Source organism: Eumetopias jubatus, unplaced genomic scaffold (assembly GCF_037043125.1).
Source record: "Eumetopias jubatus isolate StellerSeaLion01/CBP00866 unplaced genomic scaffold, mEumJub1_p1.0 scaffold_7, whole genome shotgun sequence".
In the NCBI taxonomy this organism is placed as follows: domain Eukaryota; kingdom Metazoa; phylum Chordata; class Mammalia; order Carnivora; family Otariidae; genus Eumetopias; species Eumetopias jubatus.
In genome coordinates, this window is record NW_028274813.1 from 112,971,194 (window position 1) to 112,988,160 (window position 16,967).

The following is a 16,967-nucleotide window of genomic DNA, read 5'->3' on the forward strand; positions in this document are numbered from 1 at the left end:
AACTGATTCTGGATCTCTGGAATTGATACCCAAGAAACCTGAAGCTCAGAATCTAGGTGTTATCTGGGCTTGGGTACTGATCTGTGGGATAACAAGGGGAGGGAGCCCGGAGAAGGGCTAGCCAGAGATAGGGAGGAAGGCTTCCTGGCCCACCTCTCCTAGGAAGCCTCCCCGGACCTGCCCAGCACACTGATCTGCATGTTCTCAGCCCTAACCTCCACTGTACATCCTGTATGTCCTGTGATTTTCTGGCTGACTGATATCTTTGGTTGGTTCCTGGGTGTGTGTTACCTCTGAAGCTGAGTGTCCCTATGTTCCAAGGTCATTGTGATGAGTGTTCCAGGGGCCTTGTGACACATGCTGCCCGGCTCTGTTCAGCTGTGGGAGGTCAAGGAGAGGCCCAGTTTCGCCTGGGAATGAATTCATCCCCCAAAAGGAAGATCACTTTCCCCTGCTAATTAAGCATCATTTAGGGCTCCAAGTGAGCCCTGGTCAGAAGCTGCTTTGAAGATATCCTGCAGGGGCCATGACCACCCTCTCTCCTGAAAACAGCCTCTCTGCCAGGTGGTCAGCCTCCTTCATCCTGGTGCGTGTTCTTCATCAGCTCCAAGTCCCTCCTTCCCCAACTTCTGGTTTGCATTAGGGCCACTTTCCTCAGTGGGGTGGGAAGGACTAGAACCCTGAGCTGGCCTATAAGGTTGAGCAGGGTAAGTTGTACCTTGATCTCACATCAGGACTGAAAAGACACAGGTCCCCTTGCCCCCCTTAACCCTTCTTTCTAAGCCAGTTACCTTTCCCTATATGTGACATTCTAACTTTAATGACTTTTAGGTTTGCAAGTTCAATCTCGATAAATTTTCCTTGGTGTTTTTGCCAACAATTTTGGTATGCTGCCACCAGGTGGCAGTAATGCCTTTGTTAGTAGGTGGTTTCAAGCCCACTTACTAAGATACATCTAGTCTTTAAAAGTCGGCCTCAGTCATAAAAGTTTTCCACATGGTATATTTTTCAAAATCATCATAACTAATTATAATGACCTTAACCAATCTCAAGTTTCATTAATCATATTGATTAAGGAATGATGTTATAGCTTTATTGCAAATTATCATCAAGTCTTGATTTGGATTTTCTTTATATCTTTATTCATTTTTCTGAACTTATAGAGTGATAATAATAAAATAACAAACCGTCACATAGCCTTTAGTATGTACCACGACTGTTCTAAATGCTTTATTTATAGTAATTTATTCTCACCATGACCCTATATGAGGTGGATGATGCTATTATCTTCATTTTATGAGAAAGTTGGGGCACAGAGACAAAGCAACTTGCCTCAAGTCACACAGCTGGTAAGTGGCAGAGCTGTGGTATTTAGACCCAGACTGCGGAGTCCAGCTTCCAAATCAGTGATTCTCAAAGTGTGGTGCCCAAAACTGCCTCATCAGCATCAACTGAGAACTTGTAATGCAGACTCTTGATCCCCAGGTGCTCTGAACCAGAAACTCTCAGGGTGGGGTCCAGTGATCTGTGTTTTAACAAGTGCTCCAAGTGAGTCTGATACACAGCTAACTTTGAGAACCGCTGTTTTAAGCCATTCATTTAATCACTATGCTATACTGATGATACACCCCCATACCTGGGTTGATAATAATCACCCAGGTAACTTCCAAGTTGCACATATGCCTCCTCCACCCCAATTTTAATACTCCTTCCCTCCTTGGGCTAGCTTGCTCTTCCCTGGGTGAGCCACTCTTATTTGGAAGTAAGTATATCTTGTTCCTCAAGGGAACTGGAGTAGAAGAGGTTGAGATCAATAAGCAGCCAGTGACCCTTCCCAGGCCTACTGGGGGCTCTGTTGCTATGAGTATTCAGAGCAACATGGCAACAGAAACCCTCCTGGAAAACTTGCCTTATCCTCCAGTAGCTTTCCTATTTTACTAAAAATATTAGAGGGGGCCCCTGGGTGGCTCAGTCGGTTAAGCGTCTGCCTTTGGCTCAGTTCATGATCCCAGGGCCCTACGATCAAGCCGAGTCAGGCTCCCTGCTCCGTGGGGAGTCTGCTTCTCCCTCTCCCTCTGTGTGCTCTCTCTTTCTCAAATAAATAAATAAATCTTTAAAAAATAAAAAAATTTAAAGTATTAGAGAAAAATCTTAACCCAGTGATGCAAAATAGAAGAGGGTAGCAGGAAGATGTTAGAGAAACTGAACCACTGAGGCCTCCTACTTCTGGCCCCCCCACTCTAGAGGGAACATGGCCATGGTGTCTCTAGGTTTGCTAGTGGAGAGCTTTAACCTGTTTAAGCACACCATAAAGGTGGGAGATTTTCACAACTGCTCTACCTAGCAGTACTCTTCCTAAGAGACTAGGAAAAAAGCTACTGCAGAGCTGAAGGGTATCCAGCACCTCGTGGACCATATATCACCCAAGCCTGAATCACCAGGTCATTGTACCCAGATGGTGGTGCAGCATGTTAATAGGTTAGTGGAGCAAGGAATGGGGGATTATGGGAGAATGAAGGCGGATTTGAGAGGGCCATTGAGTTGACAATCTCTCTTACTTCAAAGAACCCCAGATACAGATTCTGTGATTTCTGGCATAGACAGGCAGTGTGAATGTACTGGAGAAGAGAGGGAGAGGACTTCTGTGTGGAAATATTCCCAGGTCAACAGGCTTCTTGTGCTTGTCCTTGGCTTGTCAACAAATGTCTTAGATGTTCTTGTGGTTGGCCTGTAGTTTGCTTAGGTTTGCCCATAGAAGTGGCGGAAATAGAGAAATTGAGTTTCCTGAAAGGGGAAGTCAGTGACTTTTTGTAAGTGAATTCAGCAATGGCAAAGTTAGGCAGATGGCCAATTGTTGCAAAGGTTAAATGATAAATATAAAGTGCTTAGGACAGTGCCTGGCACATCATCAATGCTTTGTAAATGTTTACAGCCAATCAGAGAATTTACTGCATTTGTTTTCATAAATGATTTATTTGGGTTTCTATCATTTTTTATGCTTTATGCTCTTATTAATGCCTTGTTGTTTCGTGTATTATTTGCTTTTATCTTTAAAAGTGAATTAGATGGAAACTGCCCTGCTCCTATAAATCTCCAATTTTTACAGTTAAAAAAAATGTTTTCTTCTGACGCCATCCTTCAACCTAATAAAAAAATGTCTGTAGTTAAAAATCTTCCCACAAAAAACACTTCAGGCCTTGATGGCTTCACTGGTGAGCGATACTAAATATTGGAAAAAGAAGTGGTACTGCTTCAATACAAACTATTCCAAAAAATTTTGAAGTGGGAATACACGCGTGCTCATTCTCTGAAGCCAACATTATCCTGATACCAAAATCAAAGACATTACAAGAAAAGAAAATCATAGACCAATATGTCACGTGAACATTGATGCAAAGATCTTAAATAAAATTTAGCATATAGTCTCCAATAATATATATATAATATTTTATATATATATATATATATATATATATATATATATAAAATAACATATCACCAGTGGGGTTTATCCAAGAAATGCAAGGCTGATTTAACATTCAAAATCATACAATATAATTTACCATATTAACAAACTAAGAAATGAAAAACTGTATGATCATTTCAACAGATTAAGAGTATCATTTGAAAAAATCCAGTAGCCATTCTTGATAAAAACTCTCAGCAAACTAGGAATGGAAGAGAGCTTCCTCAACCTCCTGAAGGGCAGCTACAAAAAGCCTGCAGTTAACATCATACTGAGTCATGAATGTCTGAATGCTTTTCCTCTAAGATTGGGAACATAGCCAAGATAGTTCACCATTGCACTGGAGGTTCGAGCCAGTTCATTAATAAATAAATAAGTTTTTACAATAACATCCCCCCCAAATATTTGGGGATAAATCTGACAAAACATATGAATATCCTACATACCTACAAAACAATGCTGAGAGAAATCAAAGACCTAAATAGATGGAGAAATATAGAGTATGTTAGTCTTTGTGTGCCATATATCTATTTTAAAGATATTTATATATTTATGTATTTATGTATTTATGTATTTATTTATTTATTTATTTATTTGAGAGAGAGAGTGAGTGAGAGAGCACAAGCGGAGGGAGGGGCAGAGGAAGAGTTGGAAAAGCAGGCTCCCCGCTGAACAGGGAGCCCGATGCAGGGCTTGATCCCAGGACTCCAGGATCATGACATGAGCTGAGGGCAGACGCTTAACAGACTGAGCCCCCAGGCGCCCCTTTACTCTGTTATTTTAGCATGAAAGCAGCCATAAACAATACATGAATGAATGGGCATGGCTGTGTGCCAATAAAACTTTATTTAACAATAACAACAAAAAAAAACAGATTGCAGGCCAGATTTGGTCCATGGGTTGTAGTTTGCTGATTGTTGGCCTCTATAATAAATCCCCATGGAATCCACAAAAGCTACTAGGACTAATAAGTGAGATTAACAAAGTGACAGGACACAAGATCAATATATAAAAACCCATTGTATTTCTATATACAAGCAATGAACAATTGGAAGTTGGAAGTTTTAAAACAACAGCTTTTACAATAACATCTCCCCCAACCCAAAATATTTAGGGATAAATCTGATAAACTATAGAATAGCCTACATACCTACAAAACAATGCTGAGAGAAATTAAAGAAGACCTAAATAGATGGAGAAATATACCATGTTCATGGGACAGAAAGCTCAATATTATCAATTCTCCCCAAATTGACCTATAAATTCAGCACCGTCCCCATCAAAATCACAGCTGTCTTTACTGTAGAAATTGATAAATTGACTAAGATTTCTATGGAAATGCATTGCCAAAGTTCATGATTAAGGACCCCAAGACACAGCCCAACGTTGCCTATTTTCTCCTACTTCCTGTCACAGTGCATGCCGAGTGTTGCAGTCTGAATATAGGTTGGGAGAACAGGATGGCAGTCTGAGGGTAGGAAGCCGGGCTCTGCTCAGACGACAGTGTCTATGCAACTGGGGCATGGCATCAGGACAGACTCTGTTTCCCAAGGTTAGGTCAACAATGAGGGTGGAGATTTTGGGGTTTTTTTTTTTTTTTTTTGGTATCTTCTTGGGCCCCTGTGTCCTATTTTGGTTCAGAAGATAGAGCATGTATGAGTTACTAAGGGGCTCAATCCATCCCTATCAAATGTGGGGTTAGTGGAAATTATCCTAAATCTGGGCCCGTGGGTTCTTATTTTTTTATTTCCAGTGCTAAAGCAATTTCTAATAGCTTGCCTCTCGTGATCAGTGGACCAGCAGCATCAGCGATCTCCTGGGAGCTTGTTAGAAATGCGTCATCTTGGGCCCCACCCCAGACCCTCTGAGTCAGAATCTGCATTGTACAAAGATTCTCAGGTGACTCATATGCAAAGTCAATTTGAGTCACACATGTGCATATTCAGGTGTATATCAATGGGGAGTTGGGAGTGTGTATATCAGACATGTCTAGTCACCTGCCAACCTCTGTCCATCAGCACATCCTCATGCTTGCAATATGGCATTTCAAGATATGCTTCTCTCTAATAAAGGCTTCCTCTAGGAAGCTTCCCCCTTCTGACAGGAGCTCTTACCTCTGGTTATTGTCTTATGAGCATTTTTAATTACTTTGCATGCAGTGCACTCACCTCCCCCCATCAAACACACACACACACACACACACACACACACACACACACACACACACACACACACCTCTCTTAATGTAAACCGGAAACCATTTCTTATGACGAACTGTTTTACTCTTCCAGGAAAGGCAAAAGGTAGCTCGTCGGAGTGTTTAGTGCTTATTTTATACTTTTCCATTATCAAAGCAGTAGACATTATTACAGAAAAGTTTGAAAACACAAGAAAAAGGAAAAGATTATGTAGGACCCATGCTTTTGGTGGGGTTTTTGGTGGGGATTTTTTTTTTCAGTTTTTTTTCTAACAGAATTTTTATAGTGGTTAATTCACTACACATTAGAGTATGTAAGGTGTAGTTTTCATAATATGGAACAGGTATATGAGGAGTATAGTGCATAGAGAGGATAGAGGCTAGATACTGAATGTATAATTTTGTATTCTGCTTTTTTCCATTAACATTTTCATTTTTCCAGGTTATTATTCATTCCCTGTAAGCATCATTTTTTATGCCTCACAACATTCCATTGAGCATATAAATTATAGTTTATTTAACTATTCCCTTATTGCATAATGTTTAGAGCACGTGTGGTTTTCATTTTGGTAAGTAATGCGCAATGAAAATTATTGTGCATTCAGCATTTTTCTATAACTTTGCAGTAATTTCTTCAGGATAAATTTCCAGAAGTGAGTCAGAAGCGGGGAACTTGATTCATATTGCAAACTCCAGAGTATAGCGTGGAAAAAAAAAATCACACTTAAAAGAAAAGCCAAAGGTTCCTAACAGAGGGCTGAAGTGATTGTCCTTGCCAGGTGAAGAGAAAACCACCCATTGACAAGACGGAATGGGATGGCTTCTTTGATGAGAATGGTCTGTTGGCCAAGTCACGAGACCTCATTTGTGTGAACATCCTGGAGCGGGTACGGTCCTCAAGGCCTCGCCCTGGCACTGGAGGGCATGGGTGGGCAAGGGGCAGGCATGGCATTTGGAGACACCCTCTTGGCAGGCATCTGGAGGTCCCATGACCTCTCACCTCTCATGCCCACCCCAGGGTCTGCACCCCTACGTGAGGACAGAAGCCTGGAAGTTCCTCACGGGCTACTACTCGTGGCAGAGCTCCCAGGATGAGCGACTCACGGTGGACAGCACGAGGAGGTAGAACATTCCAGATCCTGTCAGGGGAGAGTGGGTGGCAGTGCAGGTGGGAAGGAGTGCCCATCCCAGCCTGACAAGTTCAGTCTTCTTCCCCCAAATGGATTTCTTATTCTAAGAGACAAACTCCCCACGTGCTCCTGACCCAGGGCCCGAACCCAGGAGGTGCCAGCCCCTTCCCGCCCAGCTCCATTTAGCAGCGCACAGACTGCCTAGCCTGGGCTGGATCCCAGCAGGTCCCTCTTCCCCGCCGCCATCTCATCAGTTCCTTCCCTAGGGCCTACGCAGCCTATCTGAGGTGAAGACTCATGTACAAAGGGCCAGAAGAATCATTCAGGGCAGTAGGGGAACTGAGGGCCAGCCTGGAAAGCTCGAGAGCCCAGACAGGAGCCTGTGTTAGCTCCCCGAAGCTGCTGTAACAGGCCCCACAAACAAGGGTTTTGCAACAGCAGAAATCTATTGTCTCCGTTCTGGAGGCCAGAAGCCCAACAGCAAGGCACTGGCAGCGCCACACTCCCTGAAGGCTCTAGGGAAGAGTCCTCCCCTGCCTCTGAGGTTCTGCTGGCTCCAGGGACTCCTCCCATCTCTGCCTCTGTGGTTACATGGCCTGTTCCTCTTCCCTCTGTCTCTCTGTGTGTCTCTGTGTGTCCTTAGAAGGACACTTGTCATTGGATTTAGGGTCCACCTAAATAATCTAGATTGATCTCATCTAGAGATCCTTAACTTAATTACACCCGCAAAGGCCCTTTTCCAAATAAGTTCACATTCACAGGATTCAGCGGTTAAGACACAGACATATCTTTTGAAGGGTCACCATTCAGCCTCCTACAGCACCTAAGCATGTTCTAATGATGGACACTAGACACTGTCTCATCCAATCCTTCCAATTCTTAGGCCAAGGTGCCAGGATTATCCTCATTCTACAGAAGAGGAAACTGAGGCTTAGAGAGGGCTTGTGATGTCCCCAAGGCCTCACCCTCTTTGCAAACACCCAGTTATTAATTTGTGGAGCCAGGATTCAGGAGCAGCCATGGGACCCCCAGGGCCAAAAGACTGATCCCACCTCCATGCTGCCCCCCAGGGGCACATTAGCACAGAACGTGGTTAGGGCTGGCGCCTGATGGAGGAGATGAGGGGAAACATCACACACAGGTAGGGAGAGCAGCCTAGTGGAGAGAGCTGCTCAGACTTCCCTTGATTGGCCAGGAGAAGGCTGCCTCCTCCAGCCTCAGTTCTCTTTGCACAGGAAGAACTATGAGGCCTTATGCGAAATGTATAAAAAGATTCAGCCCCTTCTGGAAAACCTGCACCGGAACTTTATGGAGACTCGGAATACCATCAGTGAGCTAGTCGGGTGGGCAGGGCTGGGCAGGGGGGAGTGCCTGAGGGCATGCCTGCTGGCTCCTCAGTCATATCCAGGGGCAGATGCCTGGGAGCTGCCTTGAATTCTGGAATTCTGCTGGCTAAATCCTGGTTAGTCCATCCCCCATCTCTCCTGGGGTCTCCTACATGCCTAGTGTCATATTCTCCTGAGTGCATGCTGTTCCTGCTGCTTTGTCTTCATCTCTACCCTTTGGCCTTGAACTAGGCTGGATTTCAATTGGATGGGACCAGTGGAGTGGGAATGGGGTGGGGGGGGCATTCTTGGCAGAGGGTATGGCCTAGTCAAAGATTTGGAGGTGGGAACAAAGCCAGGCAGCTCAGGATGTGGTGCGGGGCAGAGTCTCATGAGTGGATGTCACAACCCCCTCCAGGGTGTCGTGGGTCCTGCCCTTTGGGGAATAAACTCATTCATGGCCCCTCTGCTGAGGTGATCTGGTGCCACCTACCTGTCTCTTGTCCCCAACCTAGCATATGACATTCAGAAACTCTACGACAAAGACCCCCTAGGCAACGTCATTATCGACAAGAAGAGACTGGAGAAAATCTTGCTCCTGAGTTATGTCTGCAATACCCAGGCAGGTGGGCCACAGGGCTGAGCCTCTCCTCAGCCCCCTCTTCTCAATTCCTTCCTGAAATCCCTTCCCCGCCCAAGCCCAGGCTCACCATTCCTCTCTGTCCCCCACCCCCACCCCAGAGTACCAGCAGGGCTTCCACGAGATGGTGATGCTCTTCCAGCTGATGGCAGAACATGACCACGAGACTTTCTGGCTTTTCCAGTTCTTCCTGCAGAAAACGGTGAGGGTTGGACCTGAGCTCAGGGACCACCTCCCTGCCACTCCCCAGACACCCCCTGGAGGTGAGGCAGGCAATGGGAGCCCCAGCTCTTTCCTCCAGCCATGAAACAGCCCCTCTGGGTCCCAGAGGAGCCTGGGCAGGCAGCACTCACCCTAGTGCGTTTATGGAGCATGGGTTGTATGTGTTGCAGGCATTGGAGTTGAGGAGGCGGCTGGAAGGATGCTCTGGGTCCAGCTCTCACCAAACCTCGAAAGAGTGTAACTGGCCAGTCCCAGGGGTGGCCCCCTCTCCTGGCATTCCCCTCCCAAAACATGGCTTTGCTCCCACAGATCCTCTCCATGGCTCCCCATCACTTTCAGAATAAAATCCAATAACCTTGGCCTGGCATTCAAGGACTATCTTTGGCCTTCTCTCTCACTGCTCCCTTCACATGACCCACACTTCAGGCCCACCAGGGGACTCGGTACTCCCCAGACACACCCCACAGTGATCAGGTTGAGGGCTTTTGAAGTTGCTTCTCTCTGGAACACCCTCCCTGGAAAGCCTTTCCTCATGGTCTGTGAGAGGCTGTCCAGAATTGTCTCCATCCCTGCAACAATGTGCTCACTGCTCTTCCCCTGTCCCACCTGGTTCTGACCCATGGTGTGTGTGTGTGAAAGCATAACTGGGCTCGCTGCATTGAGAGCCATGCCTGAGACATCTCTGGATCCCCACCCCCCCCACCACACACGTAGGGGCATACACATATATAAACGAACACACCTACAAACACAGATCACAGAGACACAGACATGAGGTGAGTGTGCACACACACACACACAGACACCCAGGCTCATACAGACACGAGCCCAGCCTGGAGCCAGCCACACACAGGGCCTCCAGAACTGAATTGTTGGTGATGCAGGCCAGGCCTCAAGCAGAGAAAGATTCAGTTGGTCTCCCACCCACCCATCTCTCTCAGGAGCACAGCTGTGTTATCAAGATCGGAGTAGGCAAGAACCTGGACATGCTCAACATCCTGATCAACTTCTTGGACCCCGTGTTTGCTGAGCACCTAAGTGAGTGGACCACCCCCAACCTCCTACAGATGTACAGCTCCCCCGACAGGGCAGGAATGAGAGGGACCCAGGACCCAGCCCCAGGGAGCAATGCCCCGTCATGGTGGTGAGAGAGCAGGATCCTTTGGTCTTCTCTCCGGGCCCTGGGAGGAGGATTCATCTAGATGTGCAGTTGGAATCTGGACAGTTGAAAATTCATTCCAAACATTCTCTGAAGATAGTTGGCAACATGAAAGCCAGGCATTTTGGGTTTCCCCCATGTGTTCACGTGCCCTGCTGTTCGGCCTGTCTGGGCGCTTCTGCTCTATCACGTGTGCCGCCCCTGGTTTCCTTGACCCGGGCCTCTGGGCTGACACCCCGTGTCTCTCTCCACAGGAGGGAAGGGGGCGGGGGCCGTGCAGTCCCTCTTCCCTTGGTTCTGCCTCTGCTTCCAGCGTGCCTTCAAGTCCTTCGACGACGTCTGGAGGCTCTGGGAGGTGAGTCCTCCTTGGACGGAAGGGTTAGGCCCCCACCCCTCCAGCAGGCAGGGGGGAAGCCCGTTTCCTTGCTTCCTGACTTGGGATGGAGTTGAGCAGGTTGGGGTTTATGGGGCCTTGTTGGAGGAGGTGAGCACATCAGCATGTCCTTCCGTTCATTCAGTCCCACCAGGACCTTCTGCAGGGCAGCAAGGGCAAGAGGAGGGGCCCCTCAGCCTGTGCGGGTAAAGCCTGACCTGCTTTCCTGCCCCCCCTCCCCGCCCATGCAGGCCTCCCTCTGTGCCTCCACAGCTGCCCCCTCCTCTGCCTTCCCCTCCATTTGAGTGCTGGCTCCCTTCGGGGCCCTCACTCATGGAGAAGGAGGGGCCCTCCAAGGGCAGGTCAAAGGTGCAGTTCTTTGATCCCAGACCCTTGGGCCACCAGCCCATGAACCTCCCCAGGAACAGACCCACTACCCACTTCTGCTCTGCCCAGCCCAAGACTCAGCCCCGCATTCAGCGACCCACAAGTCAACTCCCACCCACCTTAACCCTCCCTCATGGCCTGCTGGTTTCTATGCCCAAGTCCATGGCCACCCCCAGACCTCTGGGGACACCCCTGGATTGTTGACTTATCAACCGTTGCATTGCCAAAGCTCCACTCAAATGCTTTGGATAGCCACCGGGTCATTCTCCCTCCTTCTTCTCCCTCCCCTTCCTCCCTCCCTCTCCCTCTCTCTTTCCCTCCTTCCCTCTCTCCTCCTCTCCTCCTCTAGCTAATGAATTCCCTGAAGCTTTTTCTCTGAGTCCCCCAGTAGCCAGCACAATACCTGGGATCCCCTGAGGTAGCACTTGCCTGAGTGAATGAAGGAGTCAGCAGTGAGGCCCAGGGACAGCTGACCCCGGGTGGGCCTGTGGTCAGTGAGCACCTCACCATCCGAAGAGCTAGGAGGCCCCAGCTGAGACTCAGGGGCTGCCTGCAGGTTCTGCTGACCGGGAAACCCTGCAGAAACTTCCAGGTGCTGGTGGCCTACAGCATGCTGCAGATGGTGCGCGAGCAGGTGCTGCAGGAGAGCATGACCAGTGATGGCATCCTCCTGGTGAGAGCACCCTCGAGCCGGGCCAGCCCCCCCCCACCGAAACCCCTGCGCCATCCCAGCCCTTGGCCCCTGGCAGGAATTGTGGTGCCCTGAGCACGGTGCTTGTGCTTATATAGACCAACACACGGGAGCCCATGACAGGCCAGATGCAGAGGGACCATAACCACCATGGCAGCACCCTGATTTAACATAGGAAGAAACTGAGGCCTTGAATGCTTCTTAACCTCTAGGTTTACTGCCTCACAGTTAAACCCCTGGGCCCCAGGGTCCCCTGTGGCAAAAGACCGAGAGTTTTCTGACATTGCTAAAAAGCAACTGGAGTCTGGGTTTAAAAAAATCTAGGGTGGCAGCCCAATTACAAAACAAGTTCTCCTTAGAAGCTCCTGAGACCCTCAGTGGAATCCTGGTACCCTTCAGAGCCCGGTATGAAAACGGCATTTACCATCTCCCCGCAAATACCACATTCCAGTGGTGAAATCAACGGCACTGTGCCAGGCTGGCTGGGGGGAGATCAGGTGGCCCCGGCGACTGCCATGAGCAGTGGCCTTGTCCCGGGCGAAGCAGCAGGAAGCTGCCTGTGTCCAGGGAGACCTGCTTCCTCCCGGCTTCCTTTCCCGGCACAGGCCTGCAACAACCTCATTGACCTTGACGCGGATGTGCTGATCTCTGCTGCCTGCTTGGTGTATGCTGAGCTCATCCAGAAAGATGTAAGTGACCCTCATTATTTGCCTTCTTCCTCTTCCTCATCCAAGAAGCCCTCTCTGATCTTCCAAGCCCAGCCCCGGCATATGGCAGGCATGTTCGGCTTCAGAGACACAGTTTGTGCCTCCTTCTCTGCCACCAGCCCATGGGTGTTGCTCTGTGTGGTCGCCTCCTGTTTGCATATGCAAATCCCACCTCCCCAGGGAGACGGCGCTGCCCAGCGACTTGGTCCTCACCACTTGTGCCCTGCGTCCATCCCCGTGGGTCAGGCACAGGGCTGGGCACCCTGAGGTTCAGTAGAATGTCACTGGCTGGACAGACTGAAGAATGAGAGCAATAGACCAACATCTGTCCACCTCAAACTGCCGGAACCCTCCTCTTCCCCAGGTTCCTCAGCCATTAAAGGACTTCTTTCTCTGAGGACTCTAGCAATGGACAGATGCCCTCAACGGACAGGACGGAGGTGGGGCTTCAGCCGTGAAGTCCGACGGGACGTTAGGGTGAGGGTGTAGGTAATACAACTACACTGGAAACAGCCTCTGGAGTCACAGTTTGTGGTGGGTAATGTGTCTCCTGTGGACGCGTGAGGGCCAAGCAGAATGTGCAATACAGACAGAGGCCTGGTGGGCGAGCAGGGAGATGGTGAGGGAGAGGGGGCCAGGCACACCGGGGAGACCGCGCCCGTCGGCCACTCCTCCACAGCTAAGGGTTTGCCAAGGCTACGGTGGCTCCACACTCGAAAGCACCTGGGTCAGGATAGAAACAGCTTCGAGAGCCTCCCCGCCTCCAGCGGAGGACAAACTGAACTCGTCTCATAGACCTGCTCCATCCCTGGACCAGGTCTTGAGAAGAGGCCTTGACCACAGGGCTTTGTACACACTCCGCCATTTTCCCCCTTACGCCCGACACCGTGATCCCACGTTCAGTGGTTCATCCACAGATTCCCCGGCAGTCTGTGGAAGGACACGGCCCAGGTCTCTGGCTCGCAGGCCATTCCCCTCCTGGTTTCAAAGCTTCACAAGCACACCTACACATCTCAGCCTGGAATGCCTCCTCGGACTAAACTCTTTTCTTTGGCCTTACTCAGTCTCTCTAGAGAACGCCCCCTGTTCTCTGGCCCAGGCAGTCCAGTTGCTCCCTGGGGCAGAGACTTGTGCAGTCCACTCTTCCCAGACAGTGCCACAGCCCGGAAACCCCTGCCCAGCCTGCTCTCCGCCGAGGGTGCCCTCAGGGCAGACAGAAGGATGCTCCAGAAGGGGCTGAACCCGCAGAGGCGCTGGGGCTGGCCAGGTGTCCCCATATCTGCTCTGTGTGTATACCTGCATGCCTGTGCACGCATGCGTGTGCGCACACACACACACACACACACACACACACACACACACACCCCTGCCCAGCGGCTACACCTTTTCAGAGGGGCTGACGGATGGGTAGGCAGGATCCACTGGTTTTGCCGTGACCCTGGCCCCCAGGAAGAGGTATAACCTTCTTCTCACTCTTCCTGGGCCGCCCCTTTCTGCTCCCATCCTGTCACTCTCATTATCGTCACTCAGAAAGCACTACATCCCCAATTAGTGTCTGGTCTCCTTCCCCTCAAGAGACAGTCCCCGTCCATGGCTAGCTCTGAGTCTCTTGGCCGCTGCGTGTGTGCTGGAGTAGGGTGTAGCTGAAGAGTGGGGCCCTGGACCCCCACCAGCGTCTCTCCTGCATGGCTAAAGAGCCAGCACTTTCCAGGCAGGAAGGCACGTGGGTAAGTTCATGTATTGCGCTTCTTGGGTTTATGTTTCCAAGACAGTTTATTTAAATAAGTCTTCCTGCGTGGAATACAGTTCTCTAAGATCAAAACCATGTTTTCATTTTACCAAAGAACCAGAGTCAAAGACAACTTGGTGCACCAACTGTGGCCTTGGGAAGAGTCCAGAGAAACATCAGATATGCTTTTCCTAAGGCATCCTTTGGCCTGGTAGCATCAGTTGGCCTATGATTGTTGGTTGAGACATATACACCATGCCAGACATCTATTCCAAAACTAAAAAATTCAAGAACTCACTTTCTAGACCAATGGTTTCCAAACCTGTTTGTAAAATCACGTGCTAAAACCACGGTTATACAATCTTTCTCAGGAGCCCAGTGTTTGAAGTTTGGGTGGGGAGCCCAGGGCCTTCCTCCCTGTGATCCCCCTCGACCCCTCCTCAAACCTCATGTCATTCCCTATGGTACCTCCAAAGAACCTCTGGCCTCCTGGGAGCATGTTTGACACCTCTGTTGGTCTTAAACATGAACTGGATTAAGTCCTGATACTGAATTGATCCAGGTTCAGATAAATGTCAGGCGATGGTAATGATCTTAGAAGAGCAGGCTTCTCTCAGCTCATCTATAGCACCGTTGGCCAGTGGAGTGTGGATTAGGATCTTCACACTGACCTGCTGAGCCCAGGCTTCTCCTCACTTCCTTTATCACTTTATCACCCAGTGTCATGTTGTTCTAGTAAGAGCCAGTCCGGAGATAGAACTATGGGAAGCTTTGAAATCCTAGAGCCTAAGTTCCCTTTAGTGTAGAGACCGTGCTGGTCTAAATAATTTGTTACTCCAACACACGTTTATTGAAGCCTTACTGTGAGCTGCCCATTGTCCATGCACTGAGAATTCAAGAGTGGGGTGATGAGCAACACAATCCCCAATTCTGTGTCATGTAGAGTTGAGTGGGGACCAGATAATCACCTTAAAGAATGTTTAATTGCCAATTTCCTTCTCGTGCCCTGAAGGAAAGGAACATGGTTCTATGGGAGAAGATAATAATTAGTGGTGGTGGTGGTGATGTCAGTAATGATGGTGGTGATGGCGTGATGGTGGTGGTGTCAGGGGTCATGGTGGTGATGTCAGTAATGGTGGTGGTGATGGCGTGACGGTGGTGGTGTCAGGGGTCATGGTGGTAAGGTCGGTATTATGATGGTGGTGACGTCAGTATTATGATGGTGGTGATGTCAGTAGTGATCGTGCTGGTGTTGTCAGGGGTCATGGTGGTGACATCAGTAATGATGGTGCTGGTGTTGTCAGGGGTCACGGTGGTGATGTCAGTAATGATGGTGGTACTAATGGTGATATTAGCAATGGTTAATGTTGGTGGCAGAGGTGACAGTATAAGCTTTGGTGATGATGATGGGGACATCAGTGAGGTTGGTGGCTGTCAGTGATGTTCTTGGTGCCAATGGTATGGTATGGCTGGTGGCAGAGGTGTGATGTCATTAATGATGGTGGTGACGTCAGGGGTAACACTGGTGGCAGACGTGTAATATCCATCCTGGCAGTGGTAGAGATGTCACTGTCAGTGGTGGTGGCAATGGTGTGGACTTTCGTTTCATCAGCAAAAATTTACTGAGTGTCTCCAGTGGCCATCTCAGTGTTGATGCTGATGGTGGTCCTGGTGGTGATGGCAGTCATTCATGGTGGAGATGAAAACAGTGATAAATTTATTCTGGAAAAACTAATGCCTAACACACTTCCAATTAGAAAGACCTAAATATAATATTTTTAAATAAGTCATAGTGGCCATGAGCATCGGAATAAAGAAAATCGAAGCCCCTGGGCCCCATCCAAGCTCTCCAACATCGGTCCTGAGCTTGATATGAAAGCCTGGACCAGCTGTGTTTCTTCCAGGACCTCACCAGCTCCCCCTCCTTCATTCTTGTTCTAAGCCTCTTTCCCAGAGGTGGTTCCTTCTCCCCCACTCTGGCTACCTTCAGTGACCCCAAGCCCACTCCTTATTCCTGGAGCCAGGATAATGGCTCTCTACTCACTAAGAGCTTTGCAGAGGCAGCATATATAAAGATCTGAGTTCTCTGGGCCCCAGAGCCTGTGTGTCAGACTCAAAAACCCAGGCTGGCCAGCAGAGCCTAGGCCCGGGCTGTAGCTCCAGACCTTTGTCCAGTGAGGGGGAAGGGCTCCTCCCTACCTGCTAGGAAGACCCCAGCTAGGGGAAGGGACCTCCACAGCGCGGGACCCAACCTCACTGACCAGACTGGAGGCTGGAGCACTGGCCTCTGAAGAGGACAAGACAGGAAGGAAGAGCGAGAAAGAAGTGAAAGAAGGAGATAGTGACATAGGAGGGAACGTGAGGTTTCTTCCTCAGCTATCTAAAGGGGGTCACTCATGTCAAGGACCATCCACAGAGCCAGCGGTGTGGGTCGAACCTGGCAAAGTGACAAACTGATCCTCAAGGCTGCCCCTTCTCCCTGACTCTCTCACCAACCCCTCCACGCCCCCCCCACTTCAATTCATCATCAAGCCCTGCCAGTTCTCCCCCTGCATGGACCAGCCGCTCAGTTCTGCAGCTGCTGGGGGAGGGTACATGGCTTGTCCTGCCCTCTGACCCTCTTCCCTTGGGGTGGAAGCAGGCCCGGGTCTGCAAGTCCAGAGCTCCTCAGCGTTGGGGTCTGAGCCGGAACCCCATGGAGAGGCCTCTGAGAAGCCCAGCCCCAGACTCTGGAGCTGCAGCCCCCACCCTGAAGGACAAGGCAGCAAGTCTTCCCCAATCCCACCTTCCCGCAGACCTCTGAGGAACCTGAAGCCCAGAGGGAGGGGACTGTGACAATGCGGAGAGGCCCGGAGCTCCAAGAGGTCAGGACCAGGGCAGGCACTGTGGCCCGGACCCTCTCGGTCCTCACAGCTGCCCTTGCTGAGTGAGCGCTGTGCCC

At 49.6% G+C, this 16,967-nt stretch overlaps 1 protein-coding gene across 3 annotated transcripts; it reads left to right on the forward strand.

Moving 5' to 3' along the window:
* The first annotated feature begins 526 nt into the window (after positions 1-526).
* On the forward strand, positions 527-12,694 carry TBC1D21 (TBC1 domain family member 21). 3 transcript variants are annotated; one of them, XM_088025139.1, is made up of 12 exons: positions 527-586; positions 6,443-6,550; positions 6,682-6,785; positions 8,029-8,123; positions 8,634-8,744; positions 8,860-8,960; positions 9,922-10,018; positions 10,394-10,517; positions 11,267-11,317; positions 11,443-11,572; positions 12,196-12,279; positions 12,662-12,694. In XM_088025139.1, exons 1-12 carry the CDS (start codon positions 527-529, stop codon positions 12,692-12,694), a joined length of 1,098 nt encoding a protein of 365 aa, XP_087881265.1. The 3 variants fall into 3 exon arrangements, with proteins under 3 accessions (XP_087881265.1, XP_027955724.1, XP_027955725.1); XM_028099923.1 differs by lacking the exon at positions 11,267-11,317 and having other exon boundaries at positions 10,394-10,494; positions 11,456-11,572; XM_028099924.1 differs by lacking the exons at positions 6,443-6,550; positions 11,267-11,317 and having other exon boundaries at positions 10,394-10,494; positions 11,456-11,572.
* Positions 12,695-16,967: the final 4,273 nt, after the last annotated feature.